This window comes from Manacus candei, unplaced genomic scaffold (assembly GCF_025592945.1).
Source record: "Manacus candei isolate 608988 ecotype Guabito, Panama unplaced genomic scaffold, ASM2559294v1 h1tg000003l, whole genome shotgun sequence".
Lineage (NCBI taxonomy): Eukaryota > Metazoa > Chordata > Aves > Passeriformes > Pipridae > Manacus > Manacus candei.
In genome coordinates this window covers 8,182,110-8,208,667 of record NW_026138051.1, presented here as the reverse complement: position 1 = coordinate 8,208,667, position 26,558 = coordinate 8,182,110, and the positions used below count along the sequence as shown (strand labels likewise).

The window sequence follows — 26,558 nt, the reverse complement described above, 5'->3', positions numbered from 1 at the left end:
TCTAAAAAAACCTTGGTTTTATAAGTTTTCTTCATGTTAGCTTTCATAAAGCAGGCCTGGTTTGTTGCAGCTCTCCCAGCTGGCATAATTTATTACCTGCCACAAGTAAGCAATAACAGAGTTGAAAAAAATTATTGATTTGAATACTGCCAGTATCTTTTGCAATGTTCTTAGGACGTATGCAAATGGCCAGGCTGCTTTCCTCTGCATGTTTAATGAATGTCAGTAGTTAACTGTTGGTCTCCATACATGAAGCTTCAGCACCAGTCATCTCTCCCACAAAACTATTTTAAGAGGATGCTGTTTTAGGATGAATAAAGAAAAAGGAGAGGGTCATTTTTAGACTTGGTGATGACAATATGTATTTTTTTTTCATCCATTAATGAATTCATTAATGGATTATTAGCATTCTTCATTGTGGATATATTCAGCTCTCTGAATTGTGTGTGGGAAAGCCATCCATGCACATCACAACTGCTGGTTCATATGAAATTAGTATTCAGTGCTGCAAATCTCTGAACAAACCAATTGGGATTTTAGCCCAAATGTTATGAGGGAGAACAAGAACAAAATGTTGGGTATTAAAAAATGTTTAAGCTATGACTGAGGATGTATGGAGCACAGATGTTCTGAGGTTGGCAGAATTGCAGAGATAACTTTTTAATGAAAGATAACAAGGTTTTTATCTTTATTCTGTTTTAGAAGCGAAGCCAACTTTTGCATACATGAGTAGTTTGCTTGAATTTTATTTTTAAGGATGATTATTTAGATTGATTGTTGAAAGAGCCATAATCCACTTATGAAAGGCTTAGGTCTTAGCTGTCACACTGCTTGGTTTGGATGTGGCACAGTATTTATTCGTCTTTTCTTAAATACTCCTTTTCCTTTTGGATGGCATAGATTTCAGCTGGGCCTGGGAAGGAGGGATGATTGTCTTGACTGTTTACACCACGGTAATGGCAGTCTTTGGGCCTCCCTGTAACTGGGAGTTCACAGTGCTGCTGCTGTGCTGTCAGTGCAGCAGTGATCCTACCGGCAGGGATGAGAGCACCCTGTGTGGGTGCAGAGCAGCTGCATTCCTGCAGGTGGCCCAAGGGAATACCAGGAGTGATGCCCTTGCTGTAGTCCAGGCCTGTTAGGAAAAAAGCTGGACTGGAGTGGCAGGAGAAAGCAGGATGGAATTGAGTGAAGCATTCTTACCATGACCACCCCCCTCTTTTTTTTTTTTTTATTTTTTTTAAGTTATTTTGGAGGTTGGTAAGACTTAACACAGTTTGACTCATAATCTTCTCTGTTTGTTGCTGTGGTGGGTTTAGTCTCTTTTGGTTATTGTCTGGAACCAGTTCAACCATTTTTATGTAGTGTGAACCTTAAGTTAATAAATCTCAGTGAATCTCAGCAGACAAAACATAGAACTGAGCTGGTCTCTTTTTGCCCTCTGATCTTGGAGGGCTTCAGATCACTGTGCAGGGGAGTACAGGGGGCTCTTCCAAGGACTGGTACAACCTGACTGGGAGATGTGCTTGAGATATTTGACTTCCCACTCTTCATTAGTTTTATTTTATGGGGTTTTCCTTTATTTCAGCCATCTAATACTGACTGTATCTTAGAGCAGCAGCTGGAGCTATTGATGTACGTACTGTGTAGTCCCTCTTCCAGAATTTATAATCAAATGCAGTTGATCTTAGAAATGTCCAAAGTTTTGTGCACAAATCCCTAGTGACCTGGACTTTCCTAAGGAGAAAATCCATGTGGTAGGAGGGGAAGCTGTGAGACTCCTCTGAAGTGAGGCAACTTGCAGACACACGTTGATCAGTGGAAGAACAAAAAATAGGACTGGGTGGGGAATGCCTTATTGGTTGGAAAACTCTGCCTCTGCTGTGTGTCCTGAAGTAATTCATCGCTGTTGGCTGCACATTACAATGCTAATTCTGCTTGAGGATTTACTGTGTAGCAGGTTACCTGCTTGCTGTGGACAGTGTGGAGGTCTTCATTCCTGGCTGTTCAAGAGCCAAGATTTTGAGGTGTGTGCAAAGTATGTTTCTGAAAAATCAGTATGCAAAGGGGCATATTGATCTGTACTGTAGTTTGGAAATTTAGGGCATTTAGGCAGCTGCAAGGTATGCTTGCCTTGTATCATAAATGTAGTACTACTCCTTTTTCAACTTGTTTAAGTAGACATAAGTGGCTATGTGGCTTTTTTCCCCCCACCTTTTTGCCCCATTTATTTATTTTTTTAAAGTCTTGGTTGTCATCTGACTTGGCTTTTATTCTTCCTAAGAGCCTCATTTTCCACGCAGTCAGACTACAACATCTGGAAGCAATCTCTGCTTTGGCAAGGAAAGATGTGACAGACACAATGAGGTGTAACTTCTACTTTTGTTATCTTACCTTTGTGCTTTTTAAGACATCTAAAACCAAACCACTTTAAAGATGTGTGGGAATTTCAGGTGCATTTTAGCAAGGCTCAGGAATACTGTTGGGCAGGATTGTTAGAGAGTAATGTAGGCATTTTCCCCTTTAATAAGAGTAATGATTGCATTTATTGTACGGTTTAATTACAGTTTAATAATCTTTAAGTATTTTGTAATGCTTGTTTCAGGTGTTTTAAACTCACATTTTACTGGACAGTGTAAATTGCTAGATACCAGTATAGAAACCTCATAGGACTCAAGCAGTAACAGTGTACTTATATTTCAAAATAGTGTTTAACTTACTTCATTAAAGATACTGATGTTATTAATGGTACTTTAGTGAATAATTCTATGACTCTGAAGCACGGTAGCAATCTCTTTTCCTTCTGTAGTAGTTGTTCCACATATTTAATAAAACCAGCAAAAGTCAAAAAATATTTTTAATGAGGGGGGATTATTTGATGGTGAAGTTGAGGTTGGCAGAGTTATTAGGGTGGTACAAAGGTTCTTGTATATTGTTCACTTTCTGAGTCTCTAAACTTGGGGTAAAGTCTTGATGTTTGCTTTAGGCTTTAGACTGATTTTTTTATACGCCATTAAATTTTTTTTTTGTTTCACCCCCCCTGCAATAAAGCCTGTTTAAGATTTTGCTTTCACAGCATTAACCTGTGAAAACAAATTTTACTTTGTGTTGGCTGGTGTGTGTGTTACCTCTGGGACCTGTGTTTCCATGTGTGTGGCTGTTCCGGGCTGTCTCCGTTGTGGTCCCCATCGCTGTCAGCTGGGCTTTGGGCTCGAGGCTGGAGAGAAGGGAGTGGTGATGTAGGTACATGTGCTGTCTGCTGCATAATGAACATGTAGGACATGATGTGAAAAAGGAGTGCTTTGAGGAGACAGCTAAGACTGGGCAGGTGCCTGCTGAATTTAGAGGCAGAATGTGCTGTCTCTGCACTGCCTGGGTCCCAGGTGAGGTGCTGGTCTGCAGGGTGGCAAGTGTAGCAGGGGATCAGGTGGGTCATTGGGGTCTCACTGCCTGCTTGGCCCCACAGAACAGCAGGCTCTTGGCAGTGGCTCCTCTCAAGGGAAGGGTAGGAATACCAGCAGGAGCCATGCAGACTCCAGTTTGCCCCTTGCCTTGGGTGTGTGTGGTGCCACTGTTGGTGATGCCTGACCTTGGCAAAGCTCCTCATTGGCTTTGCTGTGAAGGGGTGGAGTTCAGCTGCCCCTGATCCCACATGCAGCCACTTTTGGAGTTGACTCAGTTGGCTGATCAGTGGAGAGCCATGGGGGTAGGAAATGGTTTTGTTTTTATTATTTGCTTGCTGCTGGTTCGTTTGAGTGCTCCAAGAAGCAGGAACTTTCCTGTGTGTTTAGGGAGTGGGAAGGAGGACTAATGCTTTCAGTAACAGCCCACAGTGTTGGAAAAGCATGTTCCAAGATGGTTTTTTCCCAGTTATTCAGCAGACTTGTTGCAGGAACTAAAGAACAAACATTATAAAAAAATGAATAAAGAGCAGCCAAGGGAAAAAATGGTGGTGATGGCATAAAGTCAACAACCACCATAACATGGCTTTTTTTATTTTTTTTGAAGGATGGAGAGATGGTGGTGTGGAGGGGGTGTAGGAACTGGAAATTTAAAGGAAAAAAAGTGAAGAAAGAGACTGAAAATATTAAGAGCTGTATGAATTTGGTCATGTAGGTTCTTTGGCATGTTAACTGTTCAGTGGCTTTGGCACCATGGGCTGTTATTGTGTGTATCAACCATGTCTGTGTTGGTAGGCAGGGAAGAATGTAGATTGATGGTGTCTAGTTCAGCTCTTCCTGTAAAGGAATTACAAGTCTCATTTGTTAAGCAAACAGTACAAAAATAGTCAGACCTAAAGGTATTAATTGCATTATTGTTCAGTTTAGTCTTGATTACACTATCTTAATGTGATCAGAACTGCTGATATGGTTAAAGTAGAGTTACATTAGATTTCTGCTTGAAGTATGGTTTCTGTATTTTTTCTCAAATTGCAAATTGCTTTAAAGCTGGTTAGCAGCTGAAATATTAGATTGTGTAATACTAGTAGAAATAACACACTCTTTCAGGCCTGCATGGAAATTTGCATGTCATGCAGTTGCTCAAAATCTCGCTTAAAAATCCATTTATAAAGATGGATGCAAAAGGCAAATGAAGAAGCAGACTTGTTTTGGGGAAAAAAACCCAGACAACCGAACTTTATTTTATCAACCAAATATTCTGGTCTCTCAGAAAAGGAGTGAGGGGCATGATGTAGCTCATAATAGCTTTCTCTTCTAAAATAGTTAAGGGAAAATACTGGACATATTTCTGATCCTTTATTTTATTTGACTTGCATTTTAACTGTTGCTGCTGCATAATTGGTCCTGAAGCATCAGCACCTCTCATCCATGGATAGATAAATAATTCAGAGGTGAACTTTAGCCACACGCTTCAACATCATAGTTTTAGAAGTTCTAATATTCTGAATCAAGTGAGGTCCTTGATTTTACAGGTGATTAATTGAGTTACAGGGAAAAAATCAATACATCTCTGAACAGCCAATCCTGCATTACCAAAATCTTTGTTCTGGCCATGTAGCCATTCCATTCTTTTTAGCTTTGCATTTCTGCCCTCACAAAAAAATGGTAACTGCTTTACCGATTTGTCTTATAAAACTTCCAGATAATAGATGCCAAGCAACAGCAACAAAAAAAAAGAAGTGCCTGTGTAGGGAACGCCCTCAAATCAAACCTCACCTACGTGAAACCTCACTGTGAGCTTGTTAAATAACACTGGAGTTACTGCATTTACACAAGTGGATGAAACACAGGCATCTGGGACTGATCTTGTGATTCTTTATATTTTTTGTATGTGTGTATATATGTGTTTAGGTATATTCTTTTAAAAAAGGCTGCTCAGTGAACTATATTAATGTATGTTTAGGCTGTCTGTGCGTGTAACAGGAATTGTGAGAGGACAGGTAGCCCTCAGCAACTGCTGATCACAGCACATGTGTTGTTGTGTGAATTGTGCTGGTGAATTCTGTCAGCTTTTGGCAGACTCAACATTTGGCCAGTGTATTTCAGTTAATCACAACCATCCCTAAATTAATTATTCATGTGATAGGGATTAATAACCTTTAAGGTGTAAATCTTTTTTCAGTGAAGATACATTTAGGGTCTTGATATTGTATCATGCTTAGCTCTTGCTTTTAACAGTCAAATTATTTTAAATAGAAACCCCTCCTACATTTATAGTTGGAAGCATTGTGTATGATTAGTGTGACTGGACTACTCCTGTTTTTCTAGTTGTTTTTTGAGTTCATTAATGTTTTGTTAGCAGTTTTAAATAACAAGGTATAATAAAGGGTGACACTATTTCTGCTATTATAATTGTTCTGCTTGTTTTGAAAGCTAAATACTGAGACTAGTCATACTACAGCAGCTGTGTGTGTATTTCCATCTTTGGAAGAGTAACTGGAATCAAACATGAATATGCCTTTATTTCAGAAAAGATGCAGGAATCCTCTGGTGTCTTAATGTAATCTAAATATAAAGGTAAAGCAAATATGCTACAATATTATTGCAGTTTTAGCAATATGTTATAAAGTTTATTGCAGAGAAATAACTAGGTCAACCTCTGGATGACCTGTCTTTTTGAGTTTCTTCAGTTAGCTTTAGGCTAGAGCTCCACCTTGTGATCCTTCAGCAGGATACATTTTCTTTTTATAGTTAATAATTTAATTATGATTTCACAAAGTTGAATGACTTCAGAAAGTTTTCACAGGCTTGAGAGTATCTCCTTGGGAAAATGAAAGTTGGAATTCTGTGAACATGCCAAAAAAGAAAAGAAACTGAAGAGCTGATTTTTACGATGCACTTCAGTTTAGATTTAAGTTCTTAAAGTAATCTGCTTATTAGAGCGTATTTAATGGATAATGCAGACTGCCACGGTATGAAACGGCATCTGCAAGAATTTCACTTTTTCAGACTTCACTGTGATGAACTTGATATATTTTAAAAGTTCTGATAGGGTGGTTGCATGGACTGTTTTCTTTTCTTACTGGCTTCCAGAACCACCAGGTGCTTGGAATGAGTCATCCAGTGTGTGCATGAGGAAGACATGGCTGGCAGTAATCTTGGATTTCCAGAAGGCTGGAATGAATGAATGAATGATAGTGAGATGAAGGATAATGGAGAATGACCAATGTCACTCTTTTCTCATACCAGGAGACCAGGAAATAAAATTGGAAAGTGATAAATTCAAGACAAAGAACATGACTGTTCATAGTATGGAGTTTGGCTGTGGGAGTTCTTGTGTGGAAGATGATCCCTGCTGAATATTGAGCTCAAAAAGTAATTGGAAATAATAATGGAAAAAAAGAAGGTGTTATGAAGTATAGGGACAAACACTCTGGCTGAAAAAATCCCTGAGTTGTTTCTGGATGCCAGGAAGTATTGAGGGAAACTTTGCTGATACGAACAAAGCAAATGTGTTCTTCCTTGGGCAGCTTCTCTTGGCCACTGCTCCTGAGGGTACTGCTGGTTGAGCATTGAAAATCCATGTCTCATTCTGGAAGTGTGTAAATCTTGTAAAATTATCCTTTTCTAGGACAAATGCAAGTTGTTGTTGTTTTTTTTTTAATCATTGCTGGAGCTTGAGCTGGACGCTGGAGATCCCTTTCAGTCTTACCTCATACACAGTTGCAGGTGTTCATCTGTAGCTGTTTTCCATAATACCAGTATATAGTTGCACTCACCAGGGCCAAGTTTCTTCTTCAAGAAAAACAGTTCTTGAAATGTGAATCTCAGTTGTTTAACACTTCAGCATCTAGCAAGAACTTCCTATTTCTTTTCTGTTTTATGAGGTGATTCTGACCAAACTGCCATGTTTTCTCCCATGTTTTGTGGTCTGTACTTAAAAGAACAGTTCTTACAAGAAGTTCAAGTTGGTGTGAAGGGCAGCCAGCTTGTTTTGTTAAGGGATTTATTTGGCTTGTTTGATGTAGAGAATATGTACTTTAATCATGTACTCATTTTTTTTCATAGTTTCATTTTTTTCTTTTAAGGTCTTTCTGTGGTTGTAAGAATATTGAGATTTTTGCAAAATTTGGTAAAATAGGAGGTTTGACTTTCATAAAGGGAGCCAATTGGCATGTAAGCATCCTGATTGTCACTTTGGTAGATGTGTTGCTTCTCAACATTGAAGAATGTAAACTAGAAAAAATTCAAACAACAGCACATTGATAGGTTGAACTTGAAACTGGGCAGTGTGGTTTTTGAAGTTTGCATCCTTGCTTTGCACTGGGACTGAATCACAAGCTTGCTTCAAAAAGGACTGGTGTGGTTGTGTGGCTGTATCCTTTTTTTTTTTTTTTTCATTTTTCTTTTTTGTTTCCCCTTCCCTATACACCTGAGCAGATGCCACCCTGGTAACCAAGGCACTAAAGTGTGCCTTTTTTCCAAGTTTGAGTTACTGACTGGAATCAAAGTAAATATTAAAAAAAATATATTAAAAATAAATTTTAAAACTCCAAGGTGTAGAGCATTTTGATATGTTACTATCTGAGTGTATAGTTTCACAGGCAGCCTGGATGGTACAATATAGCTCCTCGCCACCAAAGAAGGGAGTTTTACCCTTCCCTCCCTTGCTTGTGGCTATGCAGTCTGGTGTTTCCTGTGCCTTGGCTCTGGATATCTGCTGTTGAACCAGTTTAACTTGAGAATCAAGGGGAAAAATATTTGAGGTGTATTTTGCCCATTTTAGTGGGGATTGAATTGGGTGATACCCAGTGGCAGAGGTAATGGCTGGGCAGGGCTGTCACCCTGCTGGGACTGATGGTTTGCTACAGGGAGTGTAAATGGAATGCACTGGTCATATGCCCATGTGGTTTTAGGGAAGGGAGGAATGGAATGGCAAGGGTTGCTGCCCTTCAGTAGTGATGTTTTGGATGGAACATGCTTTGGTAGTTGCAGACTACCTTGAGATTCATCAGCCTTTCTTGAACCTCCCCTCTTTTTGCCACTCTTTATTTCCACTCTGGTTCTCTGCTCTTCTGTAATTGTGGGAAATGTGAAGAAAGACAACCTGCTAAGTTCAGGGTTATGGTTTCTCTCAGCTCTAAATTCTGGAAGCTGCAGTGGCCCCTAGCATTCGGAATCAGCACTTGCAGGAAGAAGCCATCCGGCCTCTGTGTACACACGATTGAAATGCAGCCTCTGAAGCACAGCTACCAGACATTGAGCAACATGTGCTTAGCATGCCAAAATTAAATCATTCCCTCAAATAATCACTCCAGTAAGCTGTAGAGTCAGCAGACTGTCTCCGAAGGTTTTCCTCCTTAGTATTCTGTCTTTAAAATACCTGAACATCATGCTTTCTTAATTTCACTGTGTAAAAGTTAGCCTGGGGTAGCCAAGTGACACAGAAAACTTCAGCCTGGATTGTTGCATTTAAAGTATCCAGGGAGTTTTTTTCCCCTTCAAAAAATAGGGAAATAATAGAAATAACAAAATTTGTGAATAGGTGACAATACTATTATTAAGTTTAAAGCAAGTATTTCACAATCTTTAGTTAAAACACCATGGGTGTTTCTGATGTTTTCCTTTATACCATGTGAATAGTATTATCTTCCTTGATATTCTAAAATCTTGGCAAATTGCTTTAATTGTTTAAACTGTTGTTAAGGCTGGTTTATCAGCTTTGAAAGGCATGGAGTTGTGAAACATCTGTTTATAAGAACTTGTTTTATGAGCTTATATTTATGGAAAGTGACATAGAAGTTTGCAAATTGGAGATACGAAGTTGGTACCTATGGTGTCCTTAAATGTACACACACTGGTTTTGGTTTGGTCAGCCAGAAATACCATAGTGTTCTGAAGTCTGGGCTCTGCTGTGCATGGTGTTACAGGTCAAACTTAAATCTAGTATAGATTTAGAAAGTAGAGCTGTTACTTGAAAGGTGTTAGTGAAAACCATTCTAGTTTACTCATCCTATTCAGAAAATAGTAGTAGTTGTTGTTGTTGGGTTTGTTCATTTTACAAATGTTTCTGTTTTTACTGTGATGCTTTTACCATTTGTGGGGGTACTTTGTAGTGGGATCATGGGAGGAGTCAAAAAATCTGTAAACGGGAAGAAGCTTGGTTGGAAACAGAGGATGGTGTGATCTTCATTTTCTGTGTTTCCAACTTTTTTATGCCTTCGTATTTGGAGTAATTTTCACTGTATTTTTTTGAATTTTATTCTAGAAGTTGCCCACTACAAAGGAAGAAAGAAAAGTAAGCTTGCACTTCAGACTGCTTTTTGAATATCTTTCTAATACAGTGGTGTTCCAGAAGATGATAAAGAAATGATAGCAGCTCCAGAAATACCAACTGATTTTACTCTCCTTCAGTAAGTGTTTTAAGAATTTGCAGTTTCTTTTGTAAATCTACTGTGTCTTTTTAATGTTATTGTTTGCTTTCTTTTGGAAACAAGGAAACAAAATGACAGATAGAGTTCGAGATTTTTTTTCTATTCAGATGTTGATAAAGCATTGTTTTAATTTTTTCTTGAGTATTCAGCAGAAATTAAAACAAGTGTTTTAAAATAATTTTTTAATAAATGGACATATGAATTTCCAAGATTTACCTTTTTATGGTAAAGGGATTGACATAAATATATTTGTCTGGACTGTTGAAATGGATTAACTTGGTTATGAAATCTAAAAAGATGTCAAGATGTAGTTTTGTGTCAGTGAGGTTATTTGCTTGGGTGTTTTTTCTTTTCAATGAGAAATAAAAATTGGAAATAAACTGGAAGATGGTTTAATATGAAGTAGTGTTTCTACAACTGCTTATAATGGGTTTGTACTCCATTGGTAGAGTTCATTGTGTGGTGAAATATTTGGAAGTTGTATTTAGTTCTTTCCTGTGAAAATTAGAAACATCTAGGAGTTGTCAAAGAAGAGTTTTGTTTTTTTTTCCTGCCTTTTTCTTTCTTTCAGTCTTTCCCTTAACCCCCTGTTGGAGGCTTTTCCAGTCTGTCTGAGGGTACCCAGCCAGCAAAACCAGAAATAGCAAGATGCATGTTAAAAGGCAGAAACCTCTTATCAGATACTTGAACTAGTGAGAGACCATAAGTTTCTGAAGTGTTTTAGGATGTTACAAAGAAATCCATAGGAATGAGTCTTCTGTGCCCCCTAGTTATCTTTCTGATTGTGTTGTTAATTGAATCAGGAAGTGTGCACAGAAATGTGTTCAAATGAGATCTAGGAGCATCATTTCAGGTAAATTCTACAGGAAATGTAGAAGTAGAGAATATATAAGCCAAACATTCTCTGATAATAATTCAATTGATTTCAGACACCATCCCCATATCAATATTGGCATTAGAGGATTTGTATATTGATGCAGCATATTTTAATGTGCAGGAAATGAAACAAATGACTGTATATTTAGTGTGTTTTTACCTTATGTCTAAACAGGACTACAGGTAATCTTTTTGAAGAAACCTCACCTAAACTTTTATTCTGTACCTTTCAACATAAGTGCAAACCTCTGAACTATTTCCTAAGTTTCTAACAGCAGGAAGGGATCTGTTGAGATGCTTTGTCTGGGAAAGTGACAGAGGGTTTTTTTGCTGTTGGGATTTTGGGATTTTCCCCCTTCTCATTTTGTTTAAATGTTTGTGGCACAGAATTGATTGTGCTCTTTGCTTTTTGAGATGCTGTAATGCTTGCCACGTGCCAAGAGCAAGGTTCCCAGCCTGTTGCTATTTTCTACCTGCCTTCACATCTTTTAATCTTACTGCATGGCTTTCTTCACTGGTACATCGTTTGGAGGAGGCTGGATAGGGTGTGAGTGTGGGGATGTGCTCTGTTCCTCAACAGTAGACTTGAAAGCAAAAGCAGTTTCACTGTTGGTGTTGACTTACTGGGCTGAGAGCACACTGTCATCTTACGTGGTATATTTAAGAACATTTCTGATGAAATGCATAAATGGTTTGTCTTTTTATCCTTGCAGGGAGTCTGAAACACACTTCTCTTCTGATACAGACTTTGAGGATATTGAAGGAAAAAACCAAAAACAAGGCAAAGGCAAAGTATGTTCAATCTTTAGGGATACTGAAACATTTCCACTGTTAAGAAATGAAGAGTGTAATACTTGCTTTGAAGTTGAATGAACTAGAAATATTTTCTGAAAACACAAGTGCTTTGTGAAGAGAGTTCATATTTGTGCTTGCATGGAAATGCTTCATCTTGACTGTTTCCATGATATTTTCTTAGTGCTATGAAGGCAGGAGGGAGGTAGGGGAGAAGAGGATAATCTTTGATTTGATTAGTCCCTCTGCATGTGTTTCATCCCATACATAAATTTGGGCAATGCAGTCTCTTCTGGTTGGTGTCATGAATACTGTCTCTTTTAATTTGAAAAGTGAACAGAAACCAGTAACTCAGTTAAAAGGGTTTTTTTAAATAGGTCACAGGCAGGAGGCTACACTGCTGGAGTGGGGAGGTCTAAACTCAGTTACCAGCCCTTCTCTCCTCCCCACCTGCCTCTCACTGGCCTTGCACCCACTACATGTGGCTCCTTCCCTGACCAGGCTGTGCTGGGCTTTGACCACCTCACTGACCACCCCCTGTGCCTGTACCTGGGGAGAAGGCCCAGCTATTGAGAATTGGTGATAAGTTTTATAAAATGGTGGTTTAATTTGTGTTTAAAATAATTTTTTTCTTCTTTCTGTAAGTCATAGTTGATTTAGGAAATCAGATACAAAGACACCAGTCTGCTTTTCCTTACCCCCACTTGCTAATATGTGTTCAAATTAAAAAAGCAAAAGGTTAGTGAATTGCAGAGGAGACTTTGTGATGTGTTTAGGGAATTGCCTTAGCTGTTTTCAAGAAAATATGGGTAATCTGTTTTACAATTTAAACATGAGAAAAATCTATGTGTAATACACAGTCACTAATCACATTTTTATTTGCTACAAGATTTTAAATGAGGGAAGGAGAAAGTGGAACCTGTACAATTCTCGCTGGTCTTCGTATCAGTCAAGATCTGCTGTTATTCTGAATGTTTTTTATATATAGAATTAAAATCTGGTTGCTGAAAATCAAAGGCCTTGTGTATATTTGTCGTGGTATGGATAGTGATTTGTTTGGCTTTTTGTCTTCTAATATTACATAAAACCCAGTTAATACTTGGTGTGTGTGTGTGTGATTGCAGACCTGTAAAAAAGGAAAAAAAGGACCAGCAGAGAAGGGGAAAAGTGGAAACGGAGGAGGGAAACCTGGTGGTCCAAATCGGATGAATGGACATCACCAACAGAATGGTGTGGAAAACATGATGCTGTTTGAGGTAGTTAAAATGGGCAAGAGTGCTATGCAGGTAAGATCTGGGTTATCTCTGTGACTTGAATTATATACAGTTTAAATAGAACAGTACTGTCCTCTACATGCAATGTAATCAAATGAAGCCTAAAGTAATATTTTTCTTAAATTTGTTGGTTTTAGTGGCAGACAAGGATCAAAATAAAGTGGTTTTTCATTGTCAAGGTTTGAATTTGAATGAACTAATTTTTCATTTCTAAATGTTAGGCATGAATGGTAGTGGATCAAGGGTTGGACTTGATGATCTTGGAGGTCCTTTCCAACCCAGCTGATTCTATGATTCTATGAATAATCACATATGTAATGAAGAAATTCATACTGTGCTTCAAAGTAAATTTTCAATATCCTGAATGAAGAAGGTTTATTTTAGATTACATGACTTTAAAGTCCTTTTTTTGTCACTGTAACTGTGGTTTAGGCCTACAGCTGTCATAGAACTTAACAAGAAGCCTGTAGTTTGTAGATGCTTCCAGAGCTTAGATTTTCTGAAAATAAATAGTTGCTTCTCTTCTCTCACCCAAAGTAAAATCCCAAGCTACAATTTCAGAACTCCTCTTTAAAATTTCCTGACCCAAATTTTAGCCAATTCCAGTGTAGCAATATACATTAGCCAAGTCAGCTTAGAGGAAGTTTAAGCTGTGCATTAGGCACTCTCCCTGCTGCATTTACTAGCAGGGCTGAAGTCACACTAGTAAGAAATGCAGCACTTTTTTTTTTTTTTTAATTCAATTAACTCTCCAAAGTGTTTACTTGACTGTGAGTCTTCCAGTGGAGAGGGGGTTAAAGCGTGAGCCTGTCAGCCATGAAGCCTTCCTGCTGACTCAGTCATGTGACTCCTGGGCTGCCTGGAAGAAAGTCTATCTTTGGGACTGGAAACGTAGAGTTCACAGCTTCTGTGGTACACACACAGAAAGCTGGGTCGCTCTGCAGGGCTCTTGAGGTTTGCAGGCTCCTGCACTGGGGCTGGGAAGAAGAATCAGTTAATGAAATTGTGGGATTTTATGTTTTTATGACCTCGGCAGTAGACTGTACCATACACATGGATGGTTGCAACATAATTGCATGTAAATTCTGTTTTCTCAAAACCATTAGCACAGGTTTCATATTAATTTGCTTCACATTAAGGTTTGTTAATAAAATGCTCTTGTTCCTCTTTAGGTTAGTGACTACAGAGTAATTACTGTCCATGCAGTGTAGGGCAGTGCTGTTCATCCTGTTTTGGCAACTGTGTGTGGGGCACATTTCATCAAAGCAGCACGTTTTTGAAAGAATACAGGGAGCTGTAGCTGTTGGAACTGAACACCCAAAGAGTAGATTTAGAGAAGTGTCACTAGCTTGGTGAGGTGGGGTGATTGTAAATAAAATACCCGATTCTGTAAAATATACCAACTATTTTTGCATTCTTCCTCCAAAAAAGTTACAGTAGGAGGATGTGGTATTCCTGTACTTTGTGTTAAGGTGTCGGTTTTATACTTGTGTATGTATGTTTATAGAATGAGTTCTTTATTTTGAGGACTAATATTATGGCAGTAGAGGATTATTCAGACATTTAATTCTGTAATCAAAAAAGACAGAGTTCAAGTTACTGAAGGAATGAAGAAGAATTATTTATGGAAAGCAGTTAAATAACACTGTCTTCAATTTATGAAAACTGAACAGTGCCTTTTTTATTTGTTTCGTTTCAGTCTGTAGTGGATGACTGGATAGAGTCATACAAACATGACAGAGATATAGCACTTCTTGATCTCATTAACTTCTTTATTCAGTGTTCAGGCTGCAAAGGTAAGATACTGAAATGTTTACTCATCCATTTAAGTAATATTATAGTATGATAACATTTTGCTTTTATACTGCAGATGCTGTAGAAATGCTCCATCCCTGCAGCTAGTTTACATTATCAGGTTCTTGGAGTTGAACTAGGATTTCTGAAGGTGTGAGCAGGAGGTTTAGAGATATTATACTGCAGTTTAAAACGTAGATTAAGCCTTTTGTATTTACAGCAGATAGATTGCAGTACTGGTACTTAACACTTGCTTCATCTTCCTCTCTTCCTGCTATTATTTCAGAAACCATCTCTCTTAACACTGATAGTTTAGCTTGTTCAGTCTTGGCATTCTAGATTGGATTTATCTGTTCTTATCATTGAGTGTTTTAAGATTGCTTCATAGCTTTTGTAGACGTGCTCGATTTAAAAGATGCAATGGACAACTTCATGGTAGCCTGTCTACAGTAAGGTGGTATTTCTATATTTTATTTTCTTCTCTTTTTTTCTGATTTTTCTTTCCTCATTTCCACATCCTTCATTCTTTTTCCTCTTTCACCTCTTTTTGAAGAGGAGGTAGCTTATCCTGCAGCGTCACTGAGCTTGATAGCGTAGGACTGGATGTAATTTGTTCTGCTCAGGCGTTTCTCTGGCCTGATAAACTTTTAACGTGCGTAAATCTCCAGAAAGCCAGCAGCGTTCCTCAGAGGTTGTCTGTGCTTTCAGGAGCAGTGACCTTTTGATTATTGTTACAAGATAAAGCTGCAGAATCTCTTAATGCTTTCTGTGGTGATCCTTGTCATGAATTTTGCAGTAAACTTCGGGAGATCTATTTGGGTTTTATATCACTATTTACACTCTAACAATTTGAGGCCAAGGCAAATAGAAATTGCATGAAATCACTCTGTTTATTGGAGGGCAGAAGATAATAAGTAGCCATACAGCTGTTCAAAATTGTCTTACACCATCTAGAATCTTGAGTCCTAAAAGGTCACTTCAGATGGTGTAATCTCTTGTTGATAAAGAGCTCTGACACAAGTATCTTTGACTTCTGAATATGAGTGAATGAGTAAATTCTAGATGTGTGTGTACATGCACATAAACACACTTCTTAAATAGAATAATAAAACTCTCTATATACATATAAATGTATGGTGTCAAGTGCTTGTTATACATGGATGCTAAAAGAAAAAAATGTGGAAATTATTTAAAAAATACATGTGTAAACTGTAGGTTAGGTGAAAATCGATCACTTTTGCATTGTAGCAGGAGTCATGTCATCTGCCACCTACCCACTTTCATATTAAAAGTGCTAACAATCAAATATCTAAATTGTAGGAGTTGTTACAGCAGAGATGTTCCGACATATGCAGAATTCTGAAATAATCCGGAAAATGACCGAAGAATTTGACGAGGTAATTTAATGAAGTATTGATTACATATTGATATTAGTTTTATTTTTACCTGTCCTAATGTTGCTGGATCACGCTGTTAGAGGTTTGTTTCAAGGATGAGTTCATCTACAGAAATGACAGGACGTTTATGAATGAAAATATTAAATTGCCTTATTTCACTGAACTTGTAAGACAAGGAAGTAAAGCCCTGCATGTGTGTAACTTGTTTTATTAATGGTTTAAAAAATCAATATCGACTGAGTTTTTAAGTAGTGGGAACTCCTACTACTGTGGGTCTGTGTGGGATGACTCCCCATTCCTGCTGTGTATGTAAGGCCTTAAATTCTCTCTTAAAATGGCTGTTAAATTTATTTCTATGCATTCATTAATCTATAAATTGTGGGGTTTTGAATTTGATTATTCTCCAGTTAAAGACTAATGCTTTTCCTTTCATGGGAATTATAACTGTTTTTCCTTTAAATTGTCCCTTTCTGTCCACTGAGCATTGGGATAAATGAGATATGTTGTTGGGGGTTTTTTGGTGGTGAGGTTTTTTTTTTTGGTTGGTTTTTTTTTTTTGGTGGGTTTGAGTGATATTCTTTTCACCCTGTGTACCAAAGAACATAAAGGTAGGTTTAAAACCTCCTCCCTACATTTGTCCAGTACAGAAATAATCCCCCTGCTCCCACATTAAAAACAATCCTTAACTTTAACTGAGGGGAAAATGTGGTACCCTTTTTTAAAAAAGAATTTTAGTGTTCCTTAGAAATATCTGAATGCATAAATAGATTTGATTACTCTAAGGCAATATTGTATGAAATTTATAAAACCACAGCTGGGACTGTTTGCTCATGTTTTTTTTAATCACTGTCATGCTCACTTTTTCTTGTAATAGAATTCTAATGAACAACTCTGATTTCTAATCCCTTTTCATGGGTCCTTTTTTAATTTTTCAGCCTGTATTGTTGTTCAACCTCTTAAAGAAACTCTTCATAGAAGCACTGACACAAATAATTTTTTTTTTTCTCCTTGTCATTTTACCATGATTTGTAAAGGCTCCCAGATCAGGAGAGGAACACACATTAGTTGTATTCAAGGTGTTGTAGTTGGTCATTTTGTGACATCAGGAAATTTCAGTCTGATGTGTGAACATCTCCCTCTAAACTTTGTTATGGTCCTGGATTGACTGTTCCTAAGCCAGCCACCCAGCTGTTCGTGTGATGGTTCTGGTGGAACCTGAAGCAGATTTGTAAGGTGTATGATTTTAATTTTTTTTTTCTTCTTTTCTGGGAGTCAGAACAAGAAAGAAAAATTAGTAGTTAAAATGTTGTCTTTGTGCTACAAGCCTGAGCTGCAAAGTGGATGCATATTTATGGAATCACATTCTTCTGATGTATCATTTTTAGCGCCTTGGAGGTTTTGGCTTTAAAGTTGTACCCATCTCTTTTTAATCTTTATTTCATGAAATCATTTTTAAGACATTTGAAAGAGTTTCCTTTTCTGTTTTTTAATAGGATAGTGGAGATTATCCACTAACTATGGCTGGCCCCCAGTGGAAGAAGTTCAAATCCAGTTTTTGTGAGTTCATTGGAGTACTCGTCCGACAATGTCAGTATAGCATCATATATGATGAGTATATGATGGACACTGTCATTTCACTGCTCACGGGGCTGTCAGACTCCCAAGTCAGAGCATTTCGGCACACGAGCACACTGGCAGGTCAGTGGATTGGATTTCTTTGTTTATTGCCTACATCTCATGTTTTGTGCTGCACAGGGAAGGATTCTTCTGGTTAGACTTCTTGATATGCAACATTCAGCCGAGTTTCATTGTGTGATACAGTTTTCATCTAATGCAACTTGGTTTGGGACAGCTTTTCATTGGGTTTTTGTTACTGAAAAGCACAGCATTATTTTAAAGCATTCTTCACCAGCTGTCTGGTACTTAATTTTTATTACCTTTAAGTCTGGTAGAAAAAGTAAATAGAAGGAGACTTTCCATTGATTCTACGAGTTTGTCTTTGGTCATAAATAAGGCTGTGGGGATCTTTAACCTCAAATGCCAGTTGAGCCTGTTTATGCTCTGCATTGTCTAAAGTTGTTGTTTATGTTGGATGCAATTTTTCCTACACATTAAATTGTGCTGCATATTGAGGCTGTGGTAGCATGTAAAGTAGCATTTCCAGTCTTTGCATTAAAAATAATTTTAAAGCATGTTTCATCAGTGATACAGTTACTAAGTACTTTTATGGTTTTAAGTAACTGACCTTTTCACGTGATTTTTTTTTTTTCCAATCTGTTAAATTATGAAGAAATCCCTTATGAATTAAGTATAGAGTGTTTTAAAGAAATATGTCTTTATATGGACAAGGATAAGCTTCTTGGATAAGGAAGTCCTAAATATGCACTGATTCCTGAAGAAGGGTTGTGAATGGCATTGTGTAGCCTCAGCTTATGTGAGGTTATTGTAGCAATTTTACTTTGAACAAGGTGAATTTAAGCTGTATGTGGAACTGAGTTTTTGCCACACTGGAAATAGTTCTTGTTACCTTCCCTGGACCTGTCTGGTTTACAGGTGCTTCAGTGCTGACTGTCCCATCAGCTGTTCTGTATCATTGATAACTCTCTTGAGTTTACATTAGCACACTGCACATGCTGTGAGACTCCCACCAACCTGGGCATGTCTTATGGAGAGAGGAACACATTTACAGATGCTGCTCTATCATCAATTCTTACTATTGTAACATATGACTAATACAAACTTTAGGTCTTAAAAAGCAAGTTTTTACCCCCTTTTTAATATTTATTTGAGTTGTGCCTCAATAAAAGCTGCAGAAGTTGCCCTGTTGCATGTTAATTTATGTCATACAAAATATTTTTTTCAGCAGTTCTGTTTGCATTTGTTCACATCAGTAGTCAATTCTGTTGATTTTGTGTAATTGCTTGTGTGTTTGATCTGAGTTTACAGTTTGTATTCTTGAAGGTTGTGTTTTATATGGAATAGAAAGCCAACAAAATCCCTGTATCCATATTTACTGTTATTTGTGGTAATTTTGGCTTCTGTGATGAGCTCAGACTTGTTCTTTAATCTTGATTTCCTTGGAGATCACAGTGTGAGATGATATTTCAATATAACTGCTTGTCTTTAAGTCTTGCTCATCAGCTTTATGCTGGTGATACACTCACAAGAATGTTCCATATGTACTCTGCCAGTGCAAGCCCTTTCATGCCTTGTTACAGAAGTTCACAAGAAAAGCAAGTACACTATTGACCTCCTCCTCATTTCTGGGAGAAGGATATTTGTCTGCACCCTTTTAAAAAGGGTTGCTTTATGTGCAAGTTTCTTTTTATTTACAAATAAAAAGACAGCAAAAAGCCCATGCAAATGTGTTTCATATTTTGGTCAGTTCTCTGGCTAATGTGCTTCCTCTGCTAATAAAGGAATCTTTAAAAAAACCTGCCCCTTGTTAAAATTAAATTGAGGAGAAAAGACTGGTGTGATATGGTGGTGTTGGTTGTCTGAGACATTTCCTTTTGAAGAAAGAAACTTGTTGTGTATTTAAGGTTGAATGGTGTCAGTCTTACAGACTCTTTTAATATTTCCTAGGCTGTTTGTAAATCTTACATTTTACCTTCATTATGGGGAGGAAGCATATCCTATATCTCAATCAAGAATAATGCTTATAACATTGTAAAATTGACAGAAAAGAACAGAATAAGTATTTATCTATTGTGATGATTAGTCATTATGCAGTGCTTGATAAAACACTTCTAGAGTTTGTGTACCAAGAAATTTATAGTGAATATATTTTCATAAATACAGAAAGAGTTGGCAGGAGGAGGTGTCAAGATTTTTGTTTATAAATTTTCTTAGATCAGAACCTTTTAAATAATCCTTATTCTTGTCACTTTTTTTTTTTTTGTAGCCATGAAGCTGATGACTGCTTTAGTGAATGTGGCATTAAATCTTAGTATTAACATGGACAACACACAGCGACAGTATGAAGCAGAACGAAATAAAATAATTGGGAAACGAGCTAATGATAGGCTGGAACTCTTACTACAGAAAAGAAAGGAGGTTGGTGCAACTTAGCTGGTGTGCACGTGATGAGTGTTCATAGCTGACAACTCATAATTAATCTTGGTCTGTAATATGTTTTGGTAGTTGTTAGTCTCTGTTTAATTCTTCAAAGTTGTTCATGTTTAATGTTTAAAAAACTTTGAAAGGTGCTTCTTACTGTCTGATTTTCTGAGATAAATGTAGACTCTTAAAAATAGTAGTGTCATAAGAAAGTTAGTAAGAGAGATGGCAATTAGTAAAAGCTAATTTTTTGTTGAATTTCTTGTCTAGTTTCCTAAACCAAGCTGGAATACATAACAAAATTTGCTATACATTGACTGATTTTTGGCTTCTAGAGATGATCTCTGGGTTCTTGGAGCAAAGTACTGCTTTTATAATGTCAATATCGATCTCAGCAGAAAGTGTGTTTAAAGGCTTTAGATAAGGCTTTTTTGATCTACAGAAAGCACTGTCAAAACTGAAAATGCAGCCTACTTCTATTTTCTTTCTTTTGTGTAAAAGAGACTTGCTGATTCACTGCTGACAGTGCTGTCTTGTTGAAAGCCCTAATTCATTCAGGTTTCAGTATTTTTTTGGGGGGGAATTGGTGGTTTGTTTTATGTAGGGGCTTCTTGGGGGGTTAGTTTTGTTTTGAATTGGTTTGTTTTGTTTTGTGGTTGGGTTTTTTTTGTTTGGTTTTTTTTAGACATTAGAAATAATTTTCTTATGATCAAAGGAAACATCTGACCTTTGCTCTTCAATGTTTGTGTTGTTACCTGTTAAGGTTTTTGTTTTCTTGACAGTTCAAACTTAACAACTTTGTCTTCTGTTTGTCTTGCAAAGATCTCGCAGTTTGAGACTGATCCCTTAAACACCCATTCAGTATAGTTGTGCTGGATGTGTGTACAGGACCAGTCCTAATATGAGTAATACATAGATAAATGAAGAAGGCAGGAATGTTACAAGAAAATTAAATCAAGTTTTCTTATAGATAAGCTTAGAAGGACCTTTCAGAAACCTAAGATGTCTTTGTTACACTTGAAGAACAGTTTTGCAGTGGTCACAATTAACTAAAGTTTGTATGCTGTGATAGATACAATTCCTTAAATAATAGTATCTTGTACTGTGAAACAGATTTGTGAATATTTCAGGAAAGGATTTGTTGGTCATACTTCAAACATTAATTTAGTTTGTGTAGCATCAGCACCATCTGATCTGACTGTAAAAGTGCTCCTCACTGTTTATGTACACTCTTTCAGCTTCAAGAAAATCAGGATGAAATAGAAAACATGATGAATGCAATATTTAAAGGTGTTTTTGTGCACAGATACCGGTAAGTTTCTCGTAGTAAGTAATTTGTAGCTTCATTAATTTATTTTGGAAGCTGATGGCAGGTTATTTCTAATTATTGATCTGTTTGAACTTTCTGCCCCACTTCTCTCCACAGAGATGCAATTGCTGAAATCAGAGCCATCTGCATTGAAGAGATTGGAATATGGATGAAGATGTACAGTGACGCCTTTCTCAATGACAGCTACTTAAAATATGTGGGGTGGACTATGCATGACAAGGTAAACTGCACTGGGGAAAAGGAGCAGAGCCAGGAAGCATAACTCCATGCTTTTGGTTGTTATCTTGTCGGACTGGGTTCAGATCTCCTAACTATTTGAATCTGTCACTGCTTTTCTTACTACTCAAAAGCACTGGCATTTCAACATATATATAAACTAGACTGGAATCTTGTTTTTAGAGAGTGTATATATAGATTTTTTTTAGAACTGTTATTTGTAAAGAAATAGTCTGTTGTATTTATTACTGATCCAAACTTCTACTTTAGAATACTTATTTAAAATCAGTGCGTGTCATATGGAATAATGCAGTCCTGTAGCCTATTTTGCCAAGTTAAGAAACTTTCTAGCATTCTCCTCCAGCTGTAAAAAAGCATGAAGTCCCCTTTTGTGCTGGTGGGTGCCTCCAGCTGTTACTTCATAACTACCACCTAGAGCTTATTCTCTGCTTGGAGGGGTCAATAGACATAGTTTGCAAATACTCCTGATTTTGTTGAGTCAGCACATTGTCCCAGCCCTTGCATTGGAGTCTTCAAGCTGTTGACTGTGAAGTGGCACAAATGAGGGGTGCTCACTGGTGCTGTGCTCTTTGTGGGTTTGATATAAAAAACCAAGAACCTCTGGCAGTGGGGTGATAGAAACTGCGTGGAGTCAGTTGTCCTAGACTTTGGAAAAGTCATTCTGTGTCTGTACCTTAAAACATGTCCTCTGCTTAAGTACATCTTGTATTTCAGAAGGAGTATTTCTCTCGTTATCTACTTACTAATTCTGAGATGGTAGTTGGTGATACAGATATAGATGTTGTCAGTTTTAATTTAATAGAAATGAAACATATAGAGTTCTACTTAGAAATATCTTGAGCATTTAGAAAGAATGAAACAAGTGTATTTTGACTTAGAAATGCTAACTGCAGTAAGATATTGGGGTTTTGTTTGGATTTTTTCCTTCATTAGCTTGTTACAAACAATGATGGTAGTATATTGGGACAGCATTTAATATTTCAATTAATTCAGACTGTAAAAGAAACCTTTCTTGTATGATGTGAAGATCTGTATCCTATAGTTAACTTTTAATTTGGTTCTTTATTTTTTATTTTAGCAAGGGGAAGTAAGACTCAAATGCCTAACTGCTTTGCAAGGGCTTTACTATAATAAAGAGCTTAATTCCAAATTGGAACTCTTCACCAGTCGGTTCAAGGTTAGTGTAACTTCTTATTTTTAGGTACAGTATTATTATTTTTAAAGTTGGATTACACTTCTTTCCTCTTGAAAAATATTTTCTTTTGTGTTCTTAGGATAGAATTGTGTCTATGACTCTTGACAAAGAATATGATGTTGCAGTCCAAGCAATAAAATTACTCACTCTTGTTTTACAGTAAGTACATGTATATTTTCTTATCTGACTTACAACAGATATTGAAACTTAAAAAATGTTTCTAATCCCTGTGGGTTAGGCCAGCAGCATGACACTTCAGATCATTTGAAGTCTATAGAAATATCTATGCATCTTACACTCAGATAAATGGGAATTTCAAAAGTAATAGTAATCTGACTAGAACAGTGCTGTTACTTATGTCCCACAGTTAGGTAGGTGTATGGAATTTGGGATTCAACCTCCATAGTTTGAAGTGATCACAGAATGTTTGAAATTAAGAACATGGAATCTACTGAACATTATGCAGTAGTTGAACTGTGGAGCATAACCTTCTAGCAAAAGCTTATACTTGATCAGTATATTTTGTTCAGGAAGACTTTGGAACTAAGACTTTGGGTTTTAGCATGACAAATTGAAGGAAAACATTTCGATTCTCCTTCATTTTCATCTTCCTCATTAGAGTTCTTAATCTGTTAACTCAGCCTCTTTTTCTTCTTTCTTTCTTCCCATCCCTACCCCAGGAGTAGTGAAGAAGTTCTGACTGCAGAAGACTGTGAAAATGTCTACCACCTGGTTTATTCAGCTCACCGGCCAGTAGCAGTTGCTGCAGGGGAATTTCTTTACAAAAAGTAAGATGGAGAAATTATAGTTAACAACTTCTTCCTGTAGAATTCCATGTGTGTGTTAACACTATAATTCTAGTTAGTTTTAATTAGGAAAAGGAAAAAACTGAATCATGAAGTGGCCTTAAGAGAGAAGAGAGACTGTAACATTACTGTAGTTTCTGAACTGTTGTAGTTTTTCTGAATGGAAATACAGAGCAGTTTTGAAGGCTGCACTTGAAAAGCTTGTACCTTCAGGGAATGTAATAAAAATGTTCGTCTGTCTTTTCCTTTCCCATTCTTCCTGTGAAACATCTTAAAATGCTCATGTGGTTTGGTGTCTAAACTTGGGCTTGCATCATAACGAGAGTTCTCCCATTTGTGGTTCCTCCCTTGTGCCCCCCTCTCCCCGTTGACTCATTTGACCATTTCAGAAAATATTTTCCTGTTTAAAAAAAAAAAATAAATTCCAACATATTTCAGGTGTGTAGGAGAACAAAATAGACTTTTCATCTAATACTTTTCAGACCTTCTTCCAGTATTTCTTTGCTGCTTTAAAGTCTCATGTGGGGAGATTGAGAAAACCTAGTTTGCTAAAGAGGAGCATAGGACCTCAAGCACCTGCAATTATCACTGATGTTTGTAAAGCATTTTGTTGTAATTATACATTCCACTGGAAACAGTCAGCGAAATATCCACTCAGCATATATGAAATCGTTCAAATGATACTTGTCCCAAATTAATTCCTTTCAAAATAGAACGTGGAGCTGAGCAACAAGGTATTAAGTGTGTAAAAAACAGTATCTTGATGTGAATTGACTGTGGCAAAGGCAACGAAGAAGAAACTTGTCAAGAAATAATTTTTCTTTTAGGCTTTTCAGCCGCAGAGATGCTGAAGATGATGGAATACTTAAAAGGAGAGGAAGACAAAGTCCGAATGCTAATCTTGTGAAGACATTAGTGTTTTTCTTTTTGGAAAGTGAAGTAAGTTGTGTTCCAGGGATATCCTTGTTTTTGTGGTGTGTGTGGTTTTTGTGTTGTTGTTGTGGTTCATTTTAATTTTTTTAAATTTCATTTTCTTGTTTTTCTCTTCCCCACTCATTGATTAATAACCATGAATCTGTGTCTGGGTTTTCCTGTTATTTGAGCAACCTGGGAGTTAAAAGACTGTTTTGCGTGGTTGTTTTTATTTGAAGGATCTGTCAGTTCAGTCTTGAGACAGGTTGTGAGTTCTACTCTGACAAATATTCCGTCATTCTACATGCTGATGTATAGATGTAAAGAAATTGTGATTTAGGAGATTTAAAAGGGGGGTGGTGGTGAAACAGAACAAAAAAACCCCACAACCACAATCCTTACCTACCTATCACACAAGTTCTGACAGATGTTGTAGCCCTGCTCTTTGTAGCAGTTGGTCTGGATTCATCTTTTAAAGTTAATTGGGGAAGAAAGTCTTCTGTTTAACCAGAGAGCTCACAAAACTTGCTTTGTGTTTTTGCCACAGGCAGGAGCCAAGTGCAAGAAATACCCTGTATTATAGCTCTGTAATGAACTTTATTGCTGATCAAATACTTAATCTGTTCTCATTTTAGTTGCATGAACATGCTGCTTATCTTGTGGACAGCATGTGGGACTGTGCAACAGACCTCTTGAAGGACTGGGAATGTATGAACAGTCTTCTGCTGGAGGAGCCTCTCAATGGAGAAGAACGTAAGAGATTTTTCTAGATCTTTGTTTATGTTCCTGTGCAGTTTCTGTTACTCTTGATGTATAAGGAAATAAGATGTTCACATTTATGAGTCTCCATATATTCTCTGTGTTTCCATGACTATGAGAAATCAATCAGTAATACCAATTGTAAAATGTAGGGAAGAGTAGAAAGAGATCACTTCTGGTATGGGAGTGAGACAGAAGAATAATGGTGGAAAGAAAAGAGAAGGAATAAGCGTGCAGAGTCCCACTGCCTTGTTGTTCCACAAGTTCAGGCTGCACTTTCAACATCAGAGAAACTAAGTTGCTTGTGGAACTGGTTCATTTATTGAGTGTTACAACTACCATAGAGAAATACTGTAATTTCTTTAATGACAGTAAACCCAAACAAAACCCCTGGCATAATTTTGTAATTCATAGGTCCCAGTGAATGGACCTCTGAAAAAATGAAAAGAAACTAAAATGATTATAGAACTTGGTATCTGTTTCATCCTGTCCTATGACTCATCCAGGGATATTCTCTCAATTTTAAATATTTCCTGCTGTTGTTTTATAAGGTACTTACTTTCTCTATCCCCTCTGCCATCCCCACCTCTGGAAATGAGCTGTTGGCCTAAATGTCTTGTCTGTCTTCCTTTAAAAAACCCAAACATATTTTGATCCTCGTGGAAGATGAAAAATCAAGCTGTGTGTTAACATCTGTTTCTTAAATTTCAGCTTTAACGGATAGACAGGAAAGTGCACTGATCGAAATAATGCTTTGTACAATTCGGCAAGCGGCTGAATGTCATCCTCCTGTGGGAAGAGGAACAGGAAAAAGGGTAGGAAGCAAAAAGCTACTCATCTAGAGATGTGGGAATGGCTCTGTGGGGACATTGTGGGAAGAAGGAAAAGGTTGTAGGCTGTTGCTGCTGAAGGGAGTGAGTTTGGAAGTTCAGCTTTGGTCTCCACAGCCTCCAGTATCCAACTGCCCTGGCTAGTTCACTTTTTCTGGACTTTGGTATTTGCTTAATGCTGTTTGAACTGCTGCATTTGTTTGTACTATTAAAGGTAATATAAAATTGATTTTCAAAGCAGTATTGCTTGGAAAGGAAGACAAAAATCAATGTTTGGAAAAAGTTAAAACTATTTTCAGTGAGCAAGAGCAAAATGAGGGAAAGAAAAATACACTCCATAGTGTCTTGGAAGGAGGACAGTCCACCAACTGGCTTTTTTATGACTTTGTAGAGTTTAGGCAGCCCTCTTTTACTGAGGCATTAAACAGGGAAGAGAGCTGCTCTCAAGACTGGTGCTTTTTTTGG

At 37.3% G+C, this 26,558-nt stretch overlaps 1 protein-coding gene across 4 annotated transcripts in view; it reads left to right on the top strand.

The window, feature by feature from the left end:
* The window catches only part of STAG2 (stromal antigen 2), a 72,389-nt gene that overhangs the window by 25,567 nt on the left and 20,264 nt on the right, over positions 1 to 26,558 (top strand). For all 4 annotated transcript variants that reach the window (XM_051792724.1, XM_051792713.1, XM_051792715.1 and 1 more), the window contains exons 2-16: positions 9,667 to 9,811; positions 11,422 to 11,500; positions 12,625 to 12,786; positions 14,474 to 14,570; positions 15,889 to 15,965; positions 17,459 to 17,663; positions 19,870 to 20,021; positions 21,263 to 21,336; positions 21,451 to 21,574; positions 22,670 to 22,768; positions 22,866 to 22,945; positions 23,467 to 23,574; positions 24,420 to 24,531; positions 25,140 to 25,257; positions 25,975 to 26,078. In XM_051792724.1, coding sequence (XP_051648684.1) covers positions 9,768 to 9,811; positions 11,422 to 11,500; positions 12,625 to 12,786; positions 14,474 to 14,570; positions 15,889 to 15,965; positions 17,459 to 17,663; positions 19,870 to 20,021; positions 21,263 to 21,336; positions 21,451 to 21,574; positions 22,670 to 22,768; positions 22,866 to 22,945; positions 23,467 to 23,574; positions 24,420 to 24,531; positions 25,140 to 25,257; positions 25,975 to 26,078 — 1,635 coding nt within the window. In that variant the 5' untranslated portion in view covers positions 9,667 to 9,767. The remainder of the gene's footprint in view (positions 1 to 9,666; positions 9,812 to 11,421; positions 11,501 to 12,624; positions 12,787 to 14,473; positions 14,571 to 15,888; positions 15,966 to 17,458; positions 17,664 to 19,869; positions 20,022 to 21,262; positions 21,337 to 21,450; positions 21,575 to 22,669; positions 22,769 to 22,865; positions 22,946 to 23,466; positions 23,575 to 24,419; positions 24,532 to 25,139; positions 25,258 to 25,974; positions 26,079 to 26,558) is intronic.